This window comes from Dermatophagoides farinae, chromosome 10, assembly GCF_024713945.1.
Source record: "Dermatophagoides farinae isolate YC_2012a chromosome 10, ASM2471394v1, whole genome shotgun sequence".
Taxonomy (NCBI): domain Eukaryota; kingdom Metazoa; phylum Arthropoda; class Arachnida; order Sarcoptiformes; family Pyroglyphidae; genus Dermatophagoides; species Dermatophagoides farinae.
The window spans coordinates 657,211-675,035 of record NC_134686.1 but is presented as its reverse complement, the minus strand read 5'-3'; the positions used below and the strand labels follow the sequence as shown (position 1 = coordinate 675,035).

Genomic DNA, 17,825 nt, shown 5'->3' with positions numbered 1-17,825 from the left:
ATGGATAAAATAATCATCTTCAATATTGGTGAAATTGTAATTGAATTTCAGCATCTTCATTTTGGGTTTTATCGTTGTTATTATTGGTTATCCGTCAACAGAATATTCTTTTGTCAATTGTGTGTGTGTGTGTGTGCGCTGTTGTGCTTGATTGCAAAATCAATTTATTCATTCATTTTGATTTGGTAAACAAATGAAGAACAGAGAAAAAAAATCATTTGGGAAATGAAAATTGAATCGACAGAGAGAGAGAGAGAGAGAGAGAGAAAAAAAAAAATACCACCAATACACACAATGGCACACACACACACGATACAATTTGCATTTCTAGCCAACCAGATTCTAAAACAATGTCGATGCAATCTAATATTTATTAAGATTTCTTCAAACCAAATCTTCAAATTGTAATTGAAAGCAGAAGATAGAACAAAAAAAAAATTCATTACCGTTTCGTTGCTGCTACTGTTGAATTGAATTGAACAGAAACAAAAAATCATGTCAAAATAAATAATAATCTGATCTGTGCTTGGCCCATTGGTCGATTGGTTGGTTGGTTGGTTTGTTGTGTCCACACTATATTTTCCGCTGAACTAAATGATGATTCAATGGAATCAAAAATTAAATAAAAATATGACAAAAAATTGCCAGCAGAATAGAAATCTCACTTATCGGCCATAGGTCCTTAACATTTTTTTTATTATTATTCAAGTTTCCTAGTCTCTTGAAAAAAAAACACAGAACGACAATGACAGTGAATACATCATCATCATCATCATCATCAGCCAACAATGTGGAAAAACCTATTGAAATGAATTTTTTTTTGGATCCATGTTGATGATGTAATCGTTTTCATTTTCATTCATTTTATTTTTATTTCTCTCAATCTCGTGATTCATTATGATGATGATGATGAACAATGAACAAATGATGATTTGTTTCATTAAATCATAATGAATGGAAGTGAAAATAAATTTTTTTTTCTTTTACTTTTTGTTTGCAATGAATCTCATGTTACCAGTGTAGAAAATCATGATTTTTTCAAGTGTCAAATTATGACTTTTTTTCTCTTTTCTCTTGTATAAAATAATGACGATGATGATGATGGTAAAAAAAAATTTGATGAATGTGTGTGTGTGTGCAATTGTTTTGGCATTAGTTTACTCCAATACAACAATATCTTGATGTTGGAAATTGGTTCAAACTCATTATTATTATTGGGACAAAGAAAAAGAAAAAGATTTTTGTTGCCATTACGTCAATGTGATGTAATTATTTTGTTTCTTCTTCTTCTTCTTCTTCTGGTGGATGTATGTAAGGTAAAAAAAAAAATTTGGTCATTTTTTTGTTTTTGCTGTAGAATGAAAAAAAAAATTTTTTGATTGAAAGAATCAATCAATCAACGGCTATAAATAGGTTATTAAAAATCTCTGGCATCCAAATAGACAATTTATTTTAATTTTCAAACATTATCCGGATGTTAAAACAGAATGAAATGATATCCATCCATAGATCAACCATCATCAATAATAATTTTCGTTTGTTGTTGATTTTTTTTTCATTTCATTTCATTCATTTTTCACACGAACACAAGCGCTCACTAACTAAAACAAAAAATTTATTCATTCGAGATTCGAATCGAGGTAAAGACGCATTCAGAAACATTGGAAGATGATGGATTTTTATTCTTACTACACTTGAAAAACGTGTGTGAAAGACAAAAAACATGTGTGTGTGTGTGTCTGCTGCTGTTATCCACTATTATTATTATTGAGATTACAGAATAAAAGATGGTTAAAATGTCACACACACACAACAACAACAACAACAACAACAGTAACGAATGAGAAACAAAACAAAAAAAAAACGAAAAAATATTGTTCATGTTTCCTGTCAAATTAATTCTTTGAGATGTAGAAAATTCTGTCGTGTACATTACATACCTTTCTGATGAAGTGGCTCAGTGAACAAACAACAAAAATAAATTTTTTTTTTTTTTTTTTTTTTGAAACAATTTCCAGGAACATCAAGAAACAAAAAACAACAACAACAAAATGATAGAGTAGAGTAGAGTAGATGATGATGATGATGATGACAAATAATAAATAAATAAAAAACGATATGTGAATAGGAAAAAAAGTCTAAGACTTGGTTATATTATTATTGATTGAAAAATGAAACAAAATCGAAAATGAAACTCAATGTTTGCAAACGTCGTGTAAACCAAGAAACATCACACACAGAGAAGAAGAAGAAGAAAAAAAATTAACATCACCGATAACAAAACAAAACAAAACAAACAGAAAAAAAACCAGGAATATGATCCATATATTTCAAAAAATTTATAAATCAAACGTTGAATGAATGAATGAATGAATGAATGGTAAAAAAAAATATTCATATTTGCATTGAATGAAAACAAACACGAACACAAATATATAGTGTTGATGAATGAATGTAAATTCTGGAATATTCATCATACAAATCAAATACAAACGGAATTCAACAAAAGAAAATGTTTTTTTTGTACCAAATTCATTGATTTGAATGAATGACAATATTTGATCATTGCCATATACATAAATGCTTTTGGGCAATGATGATGATGTTGAATTTTGAAAAGATTTACATATGATGTTTACACACGAACATAATAAATATATGGATGAAAATTTAAAAAAAAAAAATTCGAACATGTTCCCCAGTTCTCAGAGTCCATTCATATACTAAGTATTTGAAATTTAAATTTTTTAATTTTTCTTTTTTTTTTTTTTTGATGAATGAAAAGTGAAAATAAAAAGCAAAAATAAGAGATAAATAAATTACATATGACAAAAGAAAAAAAAAACTTGATTATGATGATAATCAATCGGGATAATTGTTCAAAAAAATTGCTTTTGGCAAAAATGATAATTCAATCTAATGATGATGATGATGGAAAAAAATATTTTTTCATTTTCATTTGTTTTCTAGTTTGTTAGAGAAATAAGTTAAATGTTTCTATGTATTACAATGTTATGATGTTGGATTTACTTTATATGCATAGAATAATTCCAATGGTTTATTTGCTTTCCAATATTGATCATCTACTTGTGATAATGTAACCGATCCTTGTAATGGATTATATTGGCCAGGTCCAGCAGCTATATACAATGTGAAATGGAAATGCTGACGATAATGATGTTGTTGAATGTGATGTTGATTGAGCACTATCATTGGTTTTTGTATTGACCATTGATTTATCACCAGTTTTTATTCCATTATTCGTATTGTTATGATGATGATCATCATCATTACGTACACCATCATCATCTTCGGATGATTCAAAATTATAACGCATTTTTAAATATTTAGCAATATGATTTATAGTTGCAGTGGTTGTTGTTTTCAAAAATCTTGTCTGATTCAATGATGGATCCTAAATTTGAATTGAATTGAATTTAATGAAATCAACCAATCAAAAAAAAAACAATCAACATACTCTTCGTTCAACTTGTGGCAATGGTTTGATAATCAATTCAATTTCTTGTACATTATCATCATGATTATCGGAATTGTTTTCATTTGGAAAGCCATTCGAATCATTTCTCATACGTCGATTTTCAACGGAATCTATCAATTGTGATTACAAGAAAGAAAAAATGATTAGTAAATTAAAAAAAAATAACAAAAAAAAACGAAAACAACAAACCATCATCATTATTAAGAGATTTTTTTCCACGTGTTCGATTCAATGCTTGCATACGTAATGTTTCTTCAATATTTTGAACAAAATGTTTGTTGACACTATTGATAACTCTTTCCTGTTGGGCATCATATTCTTCACGGCTTGGATAAATTTTCGAAATCAACATATCGAAATTTGGATCAGCACGTAATGAACGTTTTGATATTAATTTTTTACGACATGTAGGACATTCTTTATTACCACTACGCAATGCAGTGATAATACAATCATGACAAAAACGATGTAAACATTCTTTTGTTGTCATTGTTGATTTCAACATGTCCAAACAAATTGGACACATTAATTCAGAATGTAAACTACGTGGACTAACAGCGATTTCAGTATTATCAGTGATAACTTCTTGTGGTTGTCGATGTAATTCATATGGGCTTAATTCCCATGTCTTGCCACCAAAATTTATTGTTGAATCCGATTGTGACATGGTTTTTGTCAATAAAAATTTTCGAAAAAAAAAATAAATTTCCAATGAACCAATGAAATTTCAACACAAAACAATGTATTTTACAAATCTTTGATTTTCGATTTTCGTTTTTTTTCTTTGTTGATGAGAACAAAACGAAAATTATGGCTCACCGTTTGATGTAGTTCTATTTTTTTTTTGTTTACGACGCATGTTCTAAAATGAGCAAAAAAAAAATAAAAAAATCCAATCCTATCCTCTATGAATGGACCACCATTGTCTGCAAAATTGTTGATCATGATTTTTTTTGGGAGTATCCATCCATCCAGCCATAATTTATATATTGTTTGTTTGTGTGACAATTGTATCCTTATTTCTTGGAATAAATAATCAATTTTTTTTCCTCCAATTTCCTTCATCACTACCAAATCATTCATTGTCTTTTTTTGTCTGCTGAAGCAACAAACCAATAATAATTAATAATAAGTTATGGTCATGGAAACAGTGATCAATCCGGAATTGAATGAACATTTGAATTCCAATGGTCAATCATCACAACAACAGCATACAACCAATCTAGAAGAATTGTGTTCATTATTACGAAATGAAGTTCCTGAATCACGGCAAACATTATTGGATACACAATCGAATTTGGAAAAGGTTGCCGATTATTGTTCAACAGCATATATTGAGGTATTGGTTAGAAATTTTGTTTAAAAATTGTTTTACTTAATTTCATTTTTTTTTTTCAATTGATTTAGTCTGACGATAAACGATTTGCATTTGAAAATACGAAAAATTATACCACACATTCATTGGCATCAGTTGCATATCAAATAAACACATTGGCCTTTAATGTTTTACATATGCTTGAATTGCAAACAAATCAAATATCCGAAATGGAATCACAGATGAATTATATATCGCAAAAATTTCAATTTCATAATGAAAAAGTTGCACGTAGAAAGATTGCATTGCTTACATCAGCCAAAACAATGGTACGACAACCAAAAGTATTGATGCCTGCAAATCAAGAAAAACAATCCAAATACATAAGAAAACCAATTGATTTTAGTCTTTTGGATGATATTGGTCATGGTGTAAAAATTTCTAATCAATCCAATTTCTTAAGAAGCCTAAATACAACTAGTAATTCAGGTCGAATGAGTGGTGTACAAACATTGGGACCAAAATCATCAATGTCATCATTATCACATTATCATCATTATAATACATTGAGTGGTGGTAGTGGACCAGCGCCAACAACAAAACCACCGACACCACCACAAGCCATACGTTCTGGTTTCGGTACATTATCACGTTCATCACAGAATAAAGAATATCGTGCATTAGTACCACCAATAGCGCCACCACAAGTGCCAAAAAATTATGAATCAAATTATCCAATTGGTCATCCAAAAAGTGCTATCATACATCGACAACCTAGTATTACTAGCAGTACTGGAAGTGGAACTGGTGGTGGATATGCAACTGGTCATCATCATCATCAACAAAATAATCAATATATGGCCGGTTATTCACATTATCATCCCGGTTCTTCTGCTGTTTCATTAAATTCAAACATGTATGGCCATACAACTAATAATAATAATAATAATAATAATCAGCAACAAATGAATACTAGTTTGGATAATAATAATAATAATGATAATAATAATTGTCCACCACCGCCACCACCACCACCTCTGCCATCAGCTCAATTAGATCCAAATGATTCTTCATTACCCGATCCTCCATCTCCATCCAATATTCATCAACAACAACAACAACATCATCATCATAGTAATTATGATGGTCGTAATACAACAGGTACGTTGGAACGTTGTTTTCGTTTCTAGCTGATAAATTTGAATTTATTTTTTTTACACACATATTTAGCATCACCACCGCTGCCACCACCTCCTCCAACCATTGATAGCGTTCATCATGGTATTAATCATCATCCAATGATGAATAAACAACATTCCATTTATGGTACATCAAGTATGAGACAAAATGTTCCAGATTGGGTACCAGCTAATTATATTGAAAAAGGTAAGAAAAAAAAATTTCAAAGTGATTTTGACTAATAATTTGGCTATTATCATCATTTTTTTCAACAGTAATTGCCATCTATGATTATTCGGCCGATAAAGATGATGAATTGACATTTCAAGAAAATTCTGTCATTTATGTAACACGTAAAAATGATGATGGATGGTTTGAAGGTGTTATGAATGGTGTACTTGGATTATTTCCTGGCAATTATGTTGAACCATGTCTTTGAACAACATGAAAACATTTTCAATTTATTTAATGAGTTTTTTTTAAGTATTCTATATCACTATATATAACAATATATTTTTTATGATAACCAAAAAAAAAAAAATTTTTCAATTTTTTTTAAATTAAAAAAAAAACAAATCAATTATTCACCTGTTGTAACGGCATTTTTTAATGGTCCATTTTTTTCAGAACCAAAAAAAATAAAAAATAAAAAAAATGATAAATACGCATGCGTTAATACTCATGAAAATATGTGGTGTGTGTTTTTGTGTGTGTTGTGTGGTGTAACGAAATCAAGTGCTACCACACCATTGATGATGATGATTATTACACTTCCCACCAATCCAACAACCATCATTATCGTCAATGAAAAAAAAAAATTTATAACGAGTGTCGTTCAAAAGAATTCATCATTATAATAATTCATTCAATCTCCAGTGTATAAAACGCGCGCGTTGTTAAAAAAAAAAACATACCACCACTACCATCTTCTTCATCATCATCATCATCTTTTGCCAAATTACTAAATTACATTCTCTCTCTCTCTCTCTTTCTATCTTTCTTTCTCAACCGTAAATTGCCAGCTACCATCACAATATCAACGACGTTGTTGTCGTCGTCGTCGTCGGATTATATATACACACGCCCGATCTGGCAACCTGGATTTTTATTCTTTTTTTTTTTGTTTTGTTGAATCAATCAGTTTTTGTTTTCGCTGGTTGCAAACAACCATCATCAGAAAAAAAATCGATTATCGTTAAAATAGTGATGATGATGATTATTATATAATAATTCTCTTGATGTTTGTTTGTTTATTTGTTTGATTGATTTATTGATAAATTTACATCACAACATTTTTTTTTTTGGTGTTTTCTTGTCGATGAGATAACAATCAACAATATCCGCTATTTACGAACGATCCAAAAAAAAGTTTGTGTGTGTGTGTGTTGACTTGGCGCCGACTCCACCATTATTCTTTGGGAATTTTTTTTTCTTCTAAACAACAACACACATACACGCATACAATATATTACTCAACTTTTGACCGCGTTGAAGAAGAGAATTCTTGTTTAACTCTATGCCACTGATGATGACGATGATGATATAGATAGATGGTGCTCAACGTTTAATGAAAATAATAATAAAAAATCGAATCGAATCGACATTACATCTAAACACCAGAAACCGCCTTCTATCATCAATATTATCTGGTTTCAAAATTGTCTTGTTAAAAATCAATCAAATAATTTTAATCTGTCATTTGTTGTTGTTGTTGTTGTTTAAAATTCTATATCGAAAAAACAAACAAATCGTTAATTAATTAATACTCAAATCACTCCATTTTTTTGTCATTGTTATTTGATCTTGTTAGTCGCTCAAATTTTTTTTTTCATTATCCAATTTTTTTTTACACAATGGCTGAGGTAAAAGTATTTTTTTTTTGTTATTCATATATATCTGGTATTTTAATAATTTTTTTTTCGTTTGTCTCCAAATTTTAGCCAAACGCAAATGATTCAAATGTCAGCAGTGGTGGTGGTGATGATGTTGGCGGTGGTGGTGGTGGTGGTAGTTGTGGTAGTGATAGTGATCAAGATTTTGATCCAACTGCCGAAATGTTGGTTAATGATTTTGATGATGAACATACATTGGATGAAGAAGAAGCATTATGCGATGATTTCGATGATGATGATGATGATCTTTCAAATAAAGATGAGATTGAAAAATTGAATCAAGAAAAAGATATTCCAATTGAAGAATTATTACGAATGTATGGTTATGATAAACCAGCAACAACGACGACTTCAGATAATAATAATAACAATAATAATGATCAATCAACATCTGATTCATCAAATTCAAATAATTTGAATAGTCAAACAATGGCAACAGCATCATCATCAACAGCAACGGCTAATACAGCCGTCAATAATATTAATCAATTATTATCTGATTCATCTGATGATGATTCTGATGAAGATTTTTCAGTCAATGAAGATGAATGGAGAAGAACCATACAGGTTGGTTCAGATTTTCAAGCTGTCATACCAGAAGGATTAAAACATTACGATGATTCTATTATTGTTGGTCATCATCATCATAATAATAATTTATTATTATGGAAACCGATATTATCTCAATTGAATTTGGATGATTATTTAATAGAATATGCTAAATTATCACTTTCAAATGATGAAGATAGTAGTAGTAGCCTTAATGATTTTGAATTACCAACTGGAAAACATTTCAAAGATGATGAACAAGCACTATTTACATTATTTCAATGTAAATATGATTGGAAAAAGGCACTAAATTTACATGAAAATGATGATGAACCAAAGGCACCAATTAGTGAACCAATGACGCCATGGACAGAAGAAGAATGTCGTGCCTTTGAAAGTGGCCTTCGTGTTTTAGGTAAAGATTTTTATCAAATTAAACATTCACGTATACCAACACGATCAGTAGGCGAAGTGGTTTCATTCTATTATCTTTGGAAAAAGACTGAAAGACATGATATTTTTGCTAATAAATTTCGTATTGAAAAGAAAAAGTATTCATTACATCCAGGTACTACGTAAGTATATTATAAGCATTGTTTTTAAATTTCAGTCATCATTTATTTATTTTTCTTTTAATTTTTGTTTACAAATATAGCGATTATATGGATCGATTTTTGGATGAACAAGAAAATGTATCAATTAATATGCCATTCAACAATAATAGTAATACCTTAACAATGTCAAATCCAAATGTCCAAATAAATGTACAACAGCCACAACAAACACAGAATAATTCCTCATCATCAAATCATCATTCTCATCATCATAATCATCATCATCACAGTCACCATCATAATCACCATCATGGTATGAATATTTCTTTACAACAACAACAACAACAACAATCATCATCTTCATCATCATCGTCGTCGTCTAATCGACAATCATTACATCATCATTCACATCAAGCTCAACAAACAACAACACCATCGTCGTCACATTATCACCATCATCATCATCATTCACATCATAATACTAATAGTAACAATATGTCACTTGGCCGAACTATACAAGTTTCGAATGAACCTCAAACAATACTTATTAATGATTATCATGTTTCTAGTAATGGTAATTATAATTAATTTTAACTAAATATAATAATATAAATTGTTTTAATTATAAAATGATTTATGAAAAAAAAATTAGATGATAAACCAATTGTCGTATGCACTAGCGGTGGTATTGGAAGTAGTGGATCATTGAATCGTGGAAATTATTATGGATCCACTAGTGGTTCAATTAATGAATCATCATCATCATCATCACCAAATACGACAACAATTGTTGTTGGAAAAAATCCTGTTGTAATTGATGGAACATGGGTATCATCTTCAGCTTCATCATCATCATCAACAACAACAACAGCAACTAATCTAACACCATCGGTATCAATCTATAAAATACCACATACATCATCATCATCATCATCATTTAATCGTTAAACGGCCATTGATTTTTTCGTTTCTTTCCATCACTTTTTTTTTCTTACTTTTTGATAAATTTTTTCTTTTCATGTAAATTTCATCAATTTTCTTTGAATTTTTCTTTTCATTTTTTCCAACAACAACAACAACAAAAAAATTTCATCATCAAAATTATGATTAATCTCTGCCCACGAAAAACTGTTTAAATATGTTTTTTTTGAAATTTATTTTCACATTTTTTTCAAAAAAAAAAAAAAAACGAAAATTGAAAAAAAAAATTTGGAAATTTTTTTTTACTTACTCTATGAATGGGAATGAAGATTTGGAACAAAAAAAAAAAAAAAAAGAACGTCTGAACGAAATGGTTGTTGTTTTTGCGCATATGCCGCAAGTATAGAAAAACTTGATTGTGAAAAACAACAACAGAGAGAGAGAGAGAAAGAAATCAAAGTTGTAAAAAAATTTCGTTGCTCAATCGCTCAATTTTCTACTTGATGTTTTTTTTTTTTGCTTTCGTGTTATGAAGAATATTTTTTTTTTTTTTTGTTGCTCCAAATTGTCGAATCAGAATTTTCTATTCTAACTAATCAATTAATCAATCAATAATGGGATCGGAACCAATCAATCCAAATTTAATGGCTATGAATATATTTCATGATGATTTTCCATTACAATTATCAACGATTACGATGAATAAAAAAAAGAAAAAAGATTTGAATAAAGAATTTATACGAATACGGACATCATCATCAACCGATAATGATGATGATAACGTACAGCAACAATGTGCTATTTGTCTGGAAGATATACGTGAAAAAACACGATTATTACCATGTTCACATCAATTTTGTCAATATTGTCTTTTTCAATGGATCAATGTTAAATTATATTGTCCTGTATGTAGACAGAATGTGGAAAAATTATTATTTAAAAATACAACTGCAAACAGTTATGATGAAGTTTTAATCAAATCAAAATCATCATCATCATCATCAACAACAACAACAACAACGACAACAAGAATTCATGATGATTTTAAAGATTTTCTATATCAAACATCAACAATGTTGAAAATAGGATTGAAATGTTTATATGAATATTTTACTAATCATGCCGAATTGAAACAAGTATCAATGAATAATGATGATAATAATAAATTGCCAATCATAAATATGGAAGATTTTCGTCGTGGTCTTTATGGTTCTTGTAGTAATCGTATTATTTGGATATTTTTTCGTAATATGACATATCAATATAATCTATCACCATATAGAGATAATCAAACTATTTGTGGATTTACCACTGCTACTAATAATATTTTTCGTGATGTTACATTGAATTTTATACGTGAAAAACCGGCAATCATTGCACGTATTGTTGAATTTGCAAAATTTGATTTGGAAAATTTACAAAAAGTATTAAATTTTCAAATCAATACATTTATTTATAGTGAATTAAAAAATTTATTATCCACATACGATATATCAAGCAGTGAATTTCGTGTTAATCTACGTTCATTATTACAATCATATTGTCAAAATAGTCCGGATTTTTCATATAAATTCTTTATCGAATTGAATAATTTTGCCCGTAGTAATCGTACAACGGTCATTGATTATGTACAGAATACATCATATATAATGCCCAAAATGAATAAATTATCATCGACTGAAATTATAACATTGACTGAATCATCATCATCATCGTCATCATCATCATCTGATTCCGATATACAGATTATTGGTACAAATTCTGTGAATAAACGTTCAAGAAATGTTCATAATGAAGATTTACTGTTATCAACACCAGCAGGACCAAGTGGATTGAAAAAAAATCCAGTATTAAATACCAATAATAAATTCAGAAACAGCCATCATTGTAATGTAAAAAATCGTATTTATAACAAAAAAGATATAAGAGAAATGCGTCGTATCATACGTAATGCATATAATTCTGAATATTTCTATAGAAAATTATTATTGGAAATTAAGAAAAAATTTTACAATTTTGAAACCGTACTGAATTCACGACATTTTCAACACTTGACTGATTATTTTAAAGATGTATTATTATCATCAAAATTATATCGTTCCAATAAACTAAGCAGTACTGTAGCATCGAAACGAACATTGACCATTGATGAAATTAATCAACGTTTAAAGAAAAATTCATCGACAACAACACCGACAACAAGTTCATTATCACGTTCATATAGTTCATCCGATAGTAGTAGTAGTAGTAATGGTGATAATAACATATCTGATTGTCAAATAATACTCGAACAATATGAATATGCAAATCAAACAAAATTGAATAATCAAATCATGAAACATGCACTATCACCATCATATTCGATTGCAAGCCATCTATTGATGATGCCACAAATTAATCAGATACAATTTGAAAATCATATTTATTCAGAAAGTGATTGATTTTTTTTTGTTCATCATCATCATCACCACCATTGATTGATTGATTGATTGATTGTTTCATTAATTTTCAACAAGTTTTTTTTCATGAATTTTTCTTTTTAATAATTTTTTCTCCTTCAATCATCATCATTTTATTATTATGTCACATTCTGTAACACACACGTGCGCGCACACACACACATTCAATCATTTCTATATGCGATTTATTAATAATAAAAATAATTTTAAAAAATTTTTCTTGTGTTTGTTTTGAATAATCACAGATAAGTGGCCGTATTGTTTGTTGATGTTGGTGACTGTGATGATGGTGAAACGGATGATCCACGATATGAATTTTGATGTTGTGATACTGTACGACTTTTTCTTGTACGTGGTGTTGGTGTTGGTGATAAATATCGATTTATTGATTGATTTTCACCAACGTCATCATCATCATCATCGTCATCGTCATTATAATCAGGTGTCAATGATGTTAATATAGAATTTTTTTCCTCTTTCAATTGTGAATATTGTAAACTTGCTGTCTGTATTTGATTAAATGATCGTACCTGTAATGTTTCACAATATTTTTCAATGACAATTGGTACAAATTTATCCAATATAAAAACAATATTTTTGCGTATAAATTCATCTTGATTGAATTGATCATCATCATTATCATTACCATTACCATTACCATTATGATTGTGATTATTATGTAATAAATCACGTAGATAATTCATTTGCCATTGAAATGATTTGACAAGAATTTTGTTTATAGTACGTATTGAATATGGATCATGCATTAATTTAAGTAAATCTTTCAATGTGTTTAAATATGATTTTGCATATGAACAAGTATTGTAGCTTAACATTAATTGATAATGGTCATTTGTATGTACAATCAATTCTCGTACATCAAGATCATGTTCATCCATTTCGGAAAGAAATTTATTCAATTTTATTTTCGATTCAAATGATAGTGGTTCCATTGCATTTTCGTTGGCACGTAATTTTATTGCTTCCATAAATTTATTATGAATTTCGTCAATCAAATTTTTTATATCATTTTTAAGCGTTTTGTTCAATACAAACAGCAGATCGATGCCAATTGTTTGTCGTAGTTTTGTACATTGATTCATTGCTAACGACACACATTCAACAGCGGCCAATGTATTCACCTGATTGATAAACACATGACGTGGAAACAATGCTAAATAACGTTGAAATTCATCATAAATCCATGAATTCAAACATGCCAATGCTGTATGGCTATATGATGTGGATAATGATTTCGATGAATTGATTAAAAATTCTTCATTACTATGATTTTGATGATGATTCTGTTCAAGCCAATTAAGCGATGAATTATTTGATGATTCTTGTTCATATAGATAACAATCTGATTGATCAATATCAAAGGCACGTAAAAATTCTTTCGATGTCTTGATAAAATGGCTGAAAAATAAATTTGTCATACGTTTCATGAACGATATGGTGGCACCATCGGTAATTTTTTGTTGTTTAAAATAATATTTCAATAAACGTTTTCGTTGATCCAGAAACAATCTTATGGCCAATGATGATTTACCTAATTGCACTAAAAGTGCAACAGCACGACGTGATGCACGTGGTCCAGTTTGTAATGAACGATCAGCGGCCACATTTAATTCACTACTAAGTGCTTCAACCAATTCGGATATTTTGTTATCAATTTTCAACTTCAGATCCACATGCATTTGATTATCACACCATTTTGGATAAAGATAAAAATGTTCATGTGCACGTGTTACCAATTTTACGGCTTCATCAAAATTACGTTGTGCAATATAAACATCTAGATCATCCGGTAATTCTATCAACCATGTTGGTAATTCTGCGTCCATTTCATGATCATTTTCTTCCATTATTTCATTACTTTCTTCATATGATTTTGTTGCCGTAAATGTTAATGGTGTTGATTTCGATGCATTATTCATCATGATGGTGGTGGTGGTGGTGGTCGTCGTCATTGCCGTTGTTGTTGGACTCATAATAAGATTTGAATAATTTGTAGCTTTTGTTGTATCCGATATGATTGGATTATTAAATGATGACGGTGATGATGTTGATGCTGAAATATTATAAAGTTGATTATGTCGCTGTAGACGAAGATATTTTTTCGCAGCTTCAAATGCATCGATCCATGTTTTCTTTTTGGCCGGTGAATTGGTAAGAAATACTTTATCATCAGGTGTTCCCATCAATATTTTGAATGCCATTTCAAATTTATTATAACGACGATCTTTAACATTAACAATTGCAATTGATTCTAGATCAATGATTGATTGTAATTTATATTTTCTCATTGGCATTGTTGATCGATCAATGGCTAGTGTTGAAATGATCAATGCATCATTAAGAAGTACAAGATGAAGATTTTGTAGTTCAGAATAATTTTCATCCAATTCAATAACTTCACCATCACAATAAACAAGTGAATTTTGACGATTATCCAATAGACCAGTGCCACCATCAATATATTCCATAAGTGTACGAAATTCTTTTGTAGGCAATGGACCATTTATGGTGGCTGCTTGTGACATTTGTAACATTTTACGTTCACGTTCTTCTTTTACTTTTTCTTGTGCTTCTTTTTTTTCGCTTAATGTTAGGCCAGTTTTTGAACCACCAATCGATATTGATAATAATGATTCTAATAATTTATATTCATCATTCAGATAACTACTTAGCTGTGACATTTCACTTTTCAGATAGGATATTTCTTGTGATGTATCGATAAAAAGTTGATAATTTTTATAAACATTTTTCTTTAGCTGTGTATTTGTTTCATCGGCACAATTCTGTACGGTTTTACGTGCATTCAATAATTCTTCCAATGTTACAGATGATTTTGTTGTTAGTTCACAAATATAAAGCATTGGATCTTTTTTAATTTGATTTATTGATGATGAATATCCCGTATATTCGCCCATTGTTTTCGTTGGTTGGTTGGTTGGTCGGTTGTTCAATATACGCCCACAGAAAATCGAATCGAATCAATCAGAATAATCTATAGATTAGAATTTTGATGAAAGAAAAAATTTATTGTCTGTAATGTTTATTTCGATTATTAGAAAATTGATCGATTGATTATAATCAAGGTAAACCTTTTTGTTTCATTTCATAAAAATCATGATCATGATTCAGCTGATGATTTGTTTTGGCTTCTTCTTCATGTGTGTATTGTATAAACTCCTCATCATCGTATAGGTGTCGCTACCGGTTTACTTGCAATGTATAAAAAATTGACACACCTAATTTTCCAACATTTTGCCACATCAGATCAGATGAATCTTTATATTGATTTCTGGTGATTTCTGGTGATATTTTAAAATTTTCAATATTGATAATTTAATAATTTATACAGAATACGATGCATTAATTTATGATAATTAGTTTTAAATTTTTAAAAAATGGAATTTTTTTTATTGATTATAGCGAAAAAAATCATCATACAACTTTTAGCTACTGTAGCAAAAATGAAATTTTTTCACTAATATTAGCGCATTTTTTGGGTAGTGTTAAGTTAAGATCATACTTCAAGGGATCTATTGAAGTACGTTTCTTCGGCTTCATGAACAACATGAAGTTGACTGGATCCACGATGACGAGGTATTGGGCATCTTCCTGAGCGCGAAACCGAAGCTTGGCTTTTCCATTTATTGGATTACGCCTAATGCTTCATTGATGACCGTTTTTATGGTTCGTTATTTGAATCATAAAAGGGAAGATGCTCGTTCCGAGTGGTCCCCATTAATTTAAATTTTAAAAAAGGATGCAAAATTTTTAATACACAAGTAACGAATCTATTCTTCTACTCGTCTATGTCGCTAAGCGTTTTGTTTGTAACTGCAATTTTTACACTCGCCAAGTGCTTGCACTTGGCATTTGATGGGAGGAAGCCGAGCCGGCAATTCCTAAAACATTATTGAGTTGTCTTTCGTCGATTTCGTTTTGAAATTCATTGTGATAATTCCCAACTTTGATTAACCGATTGTGATAAAAACGATTCTTATTTTCCATAAAAACCTAACTTTCACGTTTTAAATTTCAAATTTTTTTTTTGTAACGCTCTTTGTAAGTGTGTTTTTTTTGACAACGACTTATTTTGAATTTGTGTTTCATCAATTACAAGGGCTGGTATTATTCAAAGTACTAAAATATATCAACTATTGATAATTATTGGAACCCATGTATTACCTCTTATATTTCTATCGTCTTGTTTTCTATTTCAATTTCGAATAAATATAAATCATAATAGTCTATATGAAAAGACCATCGATTTCGAAAAAATTGATTTTTTTTCAATTGAGAATATGACCCTGATTATGTGACGCTGAAAAAGCACGTGTTTTGTTTTGTTAAAATTTAATATCATTTTCTAATTCGATTTTGCAAATTTGTTCAATATGTCACCAAGATATCTTTGTCTTCACATCATATTCCCGAAAAAATCGATGAAATCGATAACGAAGAACTCTTATAATCTCTTATAATATTATTGAATCATATTTATCCATTTCAATGCAACTTTAAAAATGTCATTTCTGATGAAGAGGAACTCGACGATACAACATCTCAAACTGTTAACGATGTTCCTGGTGAAATCGACTTCTTTTGGAAAAGAAAAATTTAAAAAAATACAGCTATTTTTTTCAACATTAAAACTTTTTGCAGTTATGAATAATTTGTCAATACGTGCAACAGCAACATTACTGTCCTCACTGTAAAACACCAGAAACATACACACTTTTCATTGTCCCAAATTTTCTGATATTACCAACAAATTTTTTTTTATCCACACTCCCACAATCACTTTGACAACACAAGTAATAATAATAATAATAATATAATGTTTTATTTCAATAATTTCAAATGACCAGTTATTTTATCAATCATTGAATTTGGTCCTGGACCTATTGCCAGAATGGTTTGGCCATTCTCATTACGTAATATCGTTGAACATATCAGCGATTCGGATGCTTGTCGTGCAAAATGTTCTAGATTTTCTTTCGAATTAGTTTGCAGTATAACTTTTGGCTGTCCAAACATTGACCATAAATAATGTGATATCGGTGTTTGTTTCCTCGATGTTTCAAATGCTTTAATCTATAGATAACGATAAAAACAAAAACCGATCAAATTGATTGAAAATTGATTTAAAAAAAAAAATTCACCGAAACACTGGAACAAAATGATGTTAATTCGGAATTACCACTACTCATACAGCGAACATCATTCTTTGGTACAATGATCACAAGTTTTTGTCGCCATGATAATCTTGTTATTAACAGTGGTTTTTTAACTCTAAATCCAATTACAAATCCAAATAAAATTGGTGCAAAAATCCAAGAATCTTCAAAACTCATTTTTCATTCTTGTTTGATACTATCGATAGTTGTGGCCCACAATGAATACTATCGATTGTATCCTTGGTTTTTTTTTCATAAATTG

General features: G+C 29.5%; 6 protein-coding genes and 1 non-coding gene across 8 annotated transcripts; 4 read left to right on the top strand and 3 right to left on the bottom strand.

The window, feature by feature from the left end:
* Positions 1–2,723: 2,723 nt before the first annotated feature.
* LOC124490696 (E3 ubiquitin-protein ligase RING2) lies at positions 2,724–4,328 on the bottom strand. The gene is made up of 4 exons (XM_075734870.1): positions 3,689–4,328; positions 3,479–3,609; positions 3,230–3,415; positions 2,724–3,165 (listed from the first exon to the last, which is right to left on the bottom strand). Exons 1-4 carry the CDS (start codon positions 4,164–4,166, stop codon positions 3,013–3,015), a joined length of 948 nt encoding a protein of 315 aa, XP_075590985.1. The 5' UTR covers positions 4,167–4,328; the 3' UTR covers positions 2,724–3,012.
* Positions 4,329–4,444: 116 nt separating this feature from the next.
* On the top strand, positions 4,445–6,655 carry LOC124490695 (abl interactor 2). Its single transcript, XM_047053235.2, has 4 exons — positions 4,445–4,838; positions 4,907–5,975; positions 6,045–6,200; positions 6,269–6,655. The coding sequence occupies exons 1-4, from the start codon at positions 4,635–4,637 to the stop codon at positions 6,430–6,432; spliced, it is 1,593 nt and encodes a 530-aa protein (XP_046909191.2). The 5' UTR covers positions 4,445–4,634; the 3' UTR covers positions 6,433–6,655.
* Positions 6,656–6,717: 62 nt separating this feature from the next.
* Positions 6,718–10,013, top strand: LOC124491025 (mesoderm induction early response protein 1). The gene is made up of 4 exons (XM_075734869.1): positions 6,718–7,855; positions 7,934–9,009; positions 9,090–9,562; positions 9,641–10,013. The coding sequence occupies exons 1-4, from the start codon at positions 7,847–7,849 to the stop codon at positions 9,934–9,936; spliced, it is 1,854 nt and encodes a 617-aa protein (XP_075590984.1). The 5' UTR covers positions 6,718–7,846; the 3' UTR covers positions 9,937–10,013.
* Positions 10,014–10,329: 316 nt separating this feature from the next.
* On the top strand, positions 10,330–12,647 carry LOC124500403 (uncharacterized). Its single transcript, XM_047064476.2, has one exon. It carries the CDS (start codon positions 10,524–10,526, stop codon positions 12,348–12,350), a length of 1,827 nt encoding a protein of 608 aa, XP_046920432.2. The 5' UTR covers positions 10,330–10,523; the 3' UTR covers positions 12,351–12,647.
* On the bottom strand, positions 12,537–15,560 carry Exo84 (exocyst complex component Exo84). 2 transcript variants are annotated; one of them, XM_075734868.1, is made up of 2 exons: positions 15,479–15,560; positions 12,537–15,420 (listed from the first exon to the last, which is right to left on the bottom strand). In XM_075734868.1, the coding sequence occupies exon 2, from the start codon at positions 15,302–15,304 to the stop codon at positions 12,608–12,610; it is 2,697 nt and encodes an 898-aa protein (XP_075590983.1). In that variant the 5' UTR covers positions 15,305–15,420; positions 15,479–15,560; the 3' UTR covers positions 12,537–12,607. The 2 variants fall into 2 exon arrangements, with proteins under 2 accessions (XP_075590983.1, XP_046909355.2); XM_047053399.2 differs by having other exon boundaries at positions 12,537–15,381; positions 15,479–15,551.
* Positions 15,561–15,899: 339 nt separating this feature from the next.
* Positions 15,900–16,119, top strand: LOC124491323 (small nucleolar RNA U3). Its single transcript, XR_006958939.1, has one exon. It is a non-coding gene; the product is annotated as a small nucleolar RNA U3 (small nucleolar RNA).
* Positions 16,120–17,207: 1,088 nt separating this feature from the next.
* LOC124490967 (peptidyl-tRNA hydrolase 2, mitochondrial) lies at positions 17,208–17,787 on the bottom strand. The gene is made up of 2 exons (XM_047053554.2): positions 17,549–17,787; positions 17,208–17,480 (listed from the first exon to the last, which is right to left on the bottom strand). Exons 1-2 carry the CDS (start codon positions 17,738–17,740, stop codon positions 17,229–17,231), a joined length of 444 nt encoding a protein of 147 aa, XP_046909510.2. The 5' UTR covers positions 17,741–17,787; the 3' UTR covers positions 17,208–17,228.
* Between the last annotated feature and the right edge of the window lie 38 nt (positions 17,788–17,825).

Bases quoted from the DNA above. Each gene is read 5' to 3' on its own strand.
- LOC124490695 (XM_047053235.2), top strand. From the start codon at position 4,635: ATGGTCATGGAAACAGTGATCAATCCGGAATTGAATGAACATTTGAAT. The intron at 5,976-6,044 runs GTACGTTGGAAC...ACACATATTTAG, and splicing joins TGATGGTCGTAATACAACAG to CATCACCACCGCTGCCACCA. The intron at 6,201-6,268 runs GTAAGAAAAAAA...TTTTTTCAACAG, and splicing joins AGCTAATTATATTGAAAAAG to TAATTGCCATCTATGATTAT.
- LOC124490967 (XM_047053554.2), bottom strand. From the start codon at position 17,740: ATGAGTTTTGAAGATTCTTGGATTTTTGCACCAATTTTATTTGGATTT. The intron at 17,481-17,548 runs GTGAATTTTTTT...CGTTATCTATAG, and splicing joins CATTTTGTTCCAGTGTTTCG to ATTAAAGCATTTGAAACATC.
- LOC124491025 (XM_075734869.1), top strand. The intron at 9,010-9,089 runs GTAAGTATATTA...TTACAAATATAG, and splicing joins TCATTACATCCAGGTACTAC to CGATTATATGGATCGATTTT. The intron at 9,563-9,640 runs GTAATTATAATT...AAAAAAAATTAG, and splicing joins TTATCATGTTTCTAGTAATG to ATGATAAACCAATTGTCGTA.
- Exo84 (XM_075734868.1), bottom strand. From the start codon at position 15,304: ATGGGCGAATATACGGGATATTCATCATCAATAAATCAAATTAAAAAA.
- LOC124490696 (XM_075734870.1), bottom strand. From the start codon at position 4,166: ATGTCACAATCGGATTCAACAATAAATTTTGGTGGCAAGACATGGGAA. The intron at 3,610-3,688 runs GTTTGTTGTTTT...CACAATTGATAG, and splicing joins ATCTCTTAATAATGATGATG to ATTCCGTTGAAAATCGACGT. The intron at 3,166-3,229 runs GTCAATACAAAA...CATTATCGTCAG, and splicing joins AAACTGGTGATAAATCAATG to CATTTCCATTTCACATTGTA.
- LOC124500403 (XM_047064476.2), top strand. From the start codon at position 10,524: ATGGGATCGGAACCAATCAATCCAAATTTAATGGCTATGAATATATTT.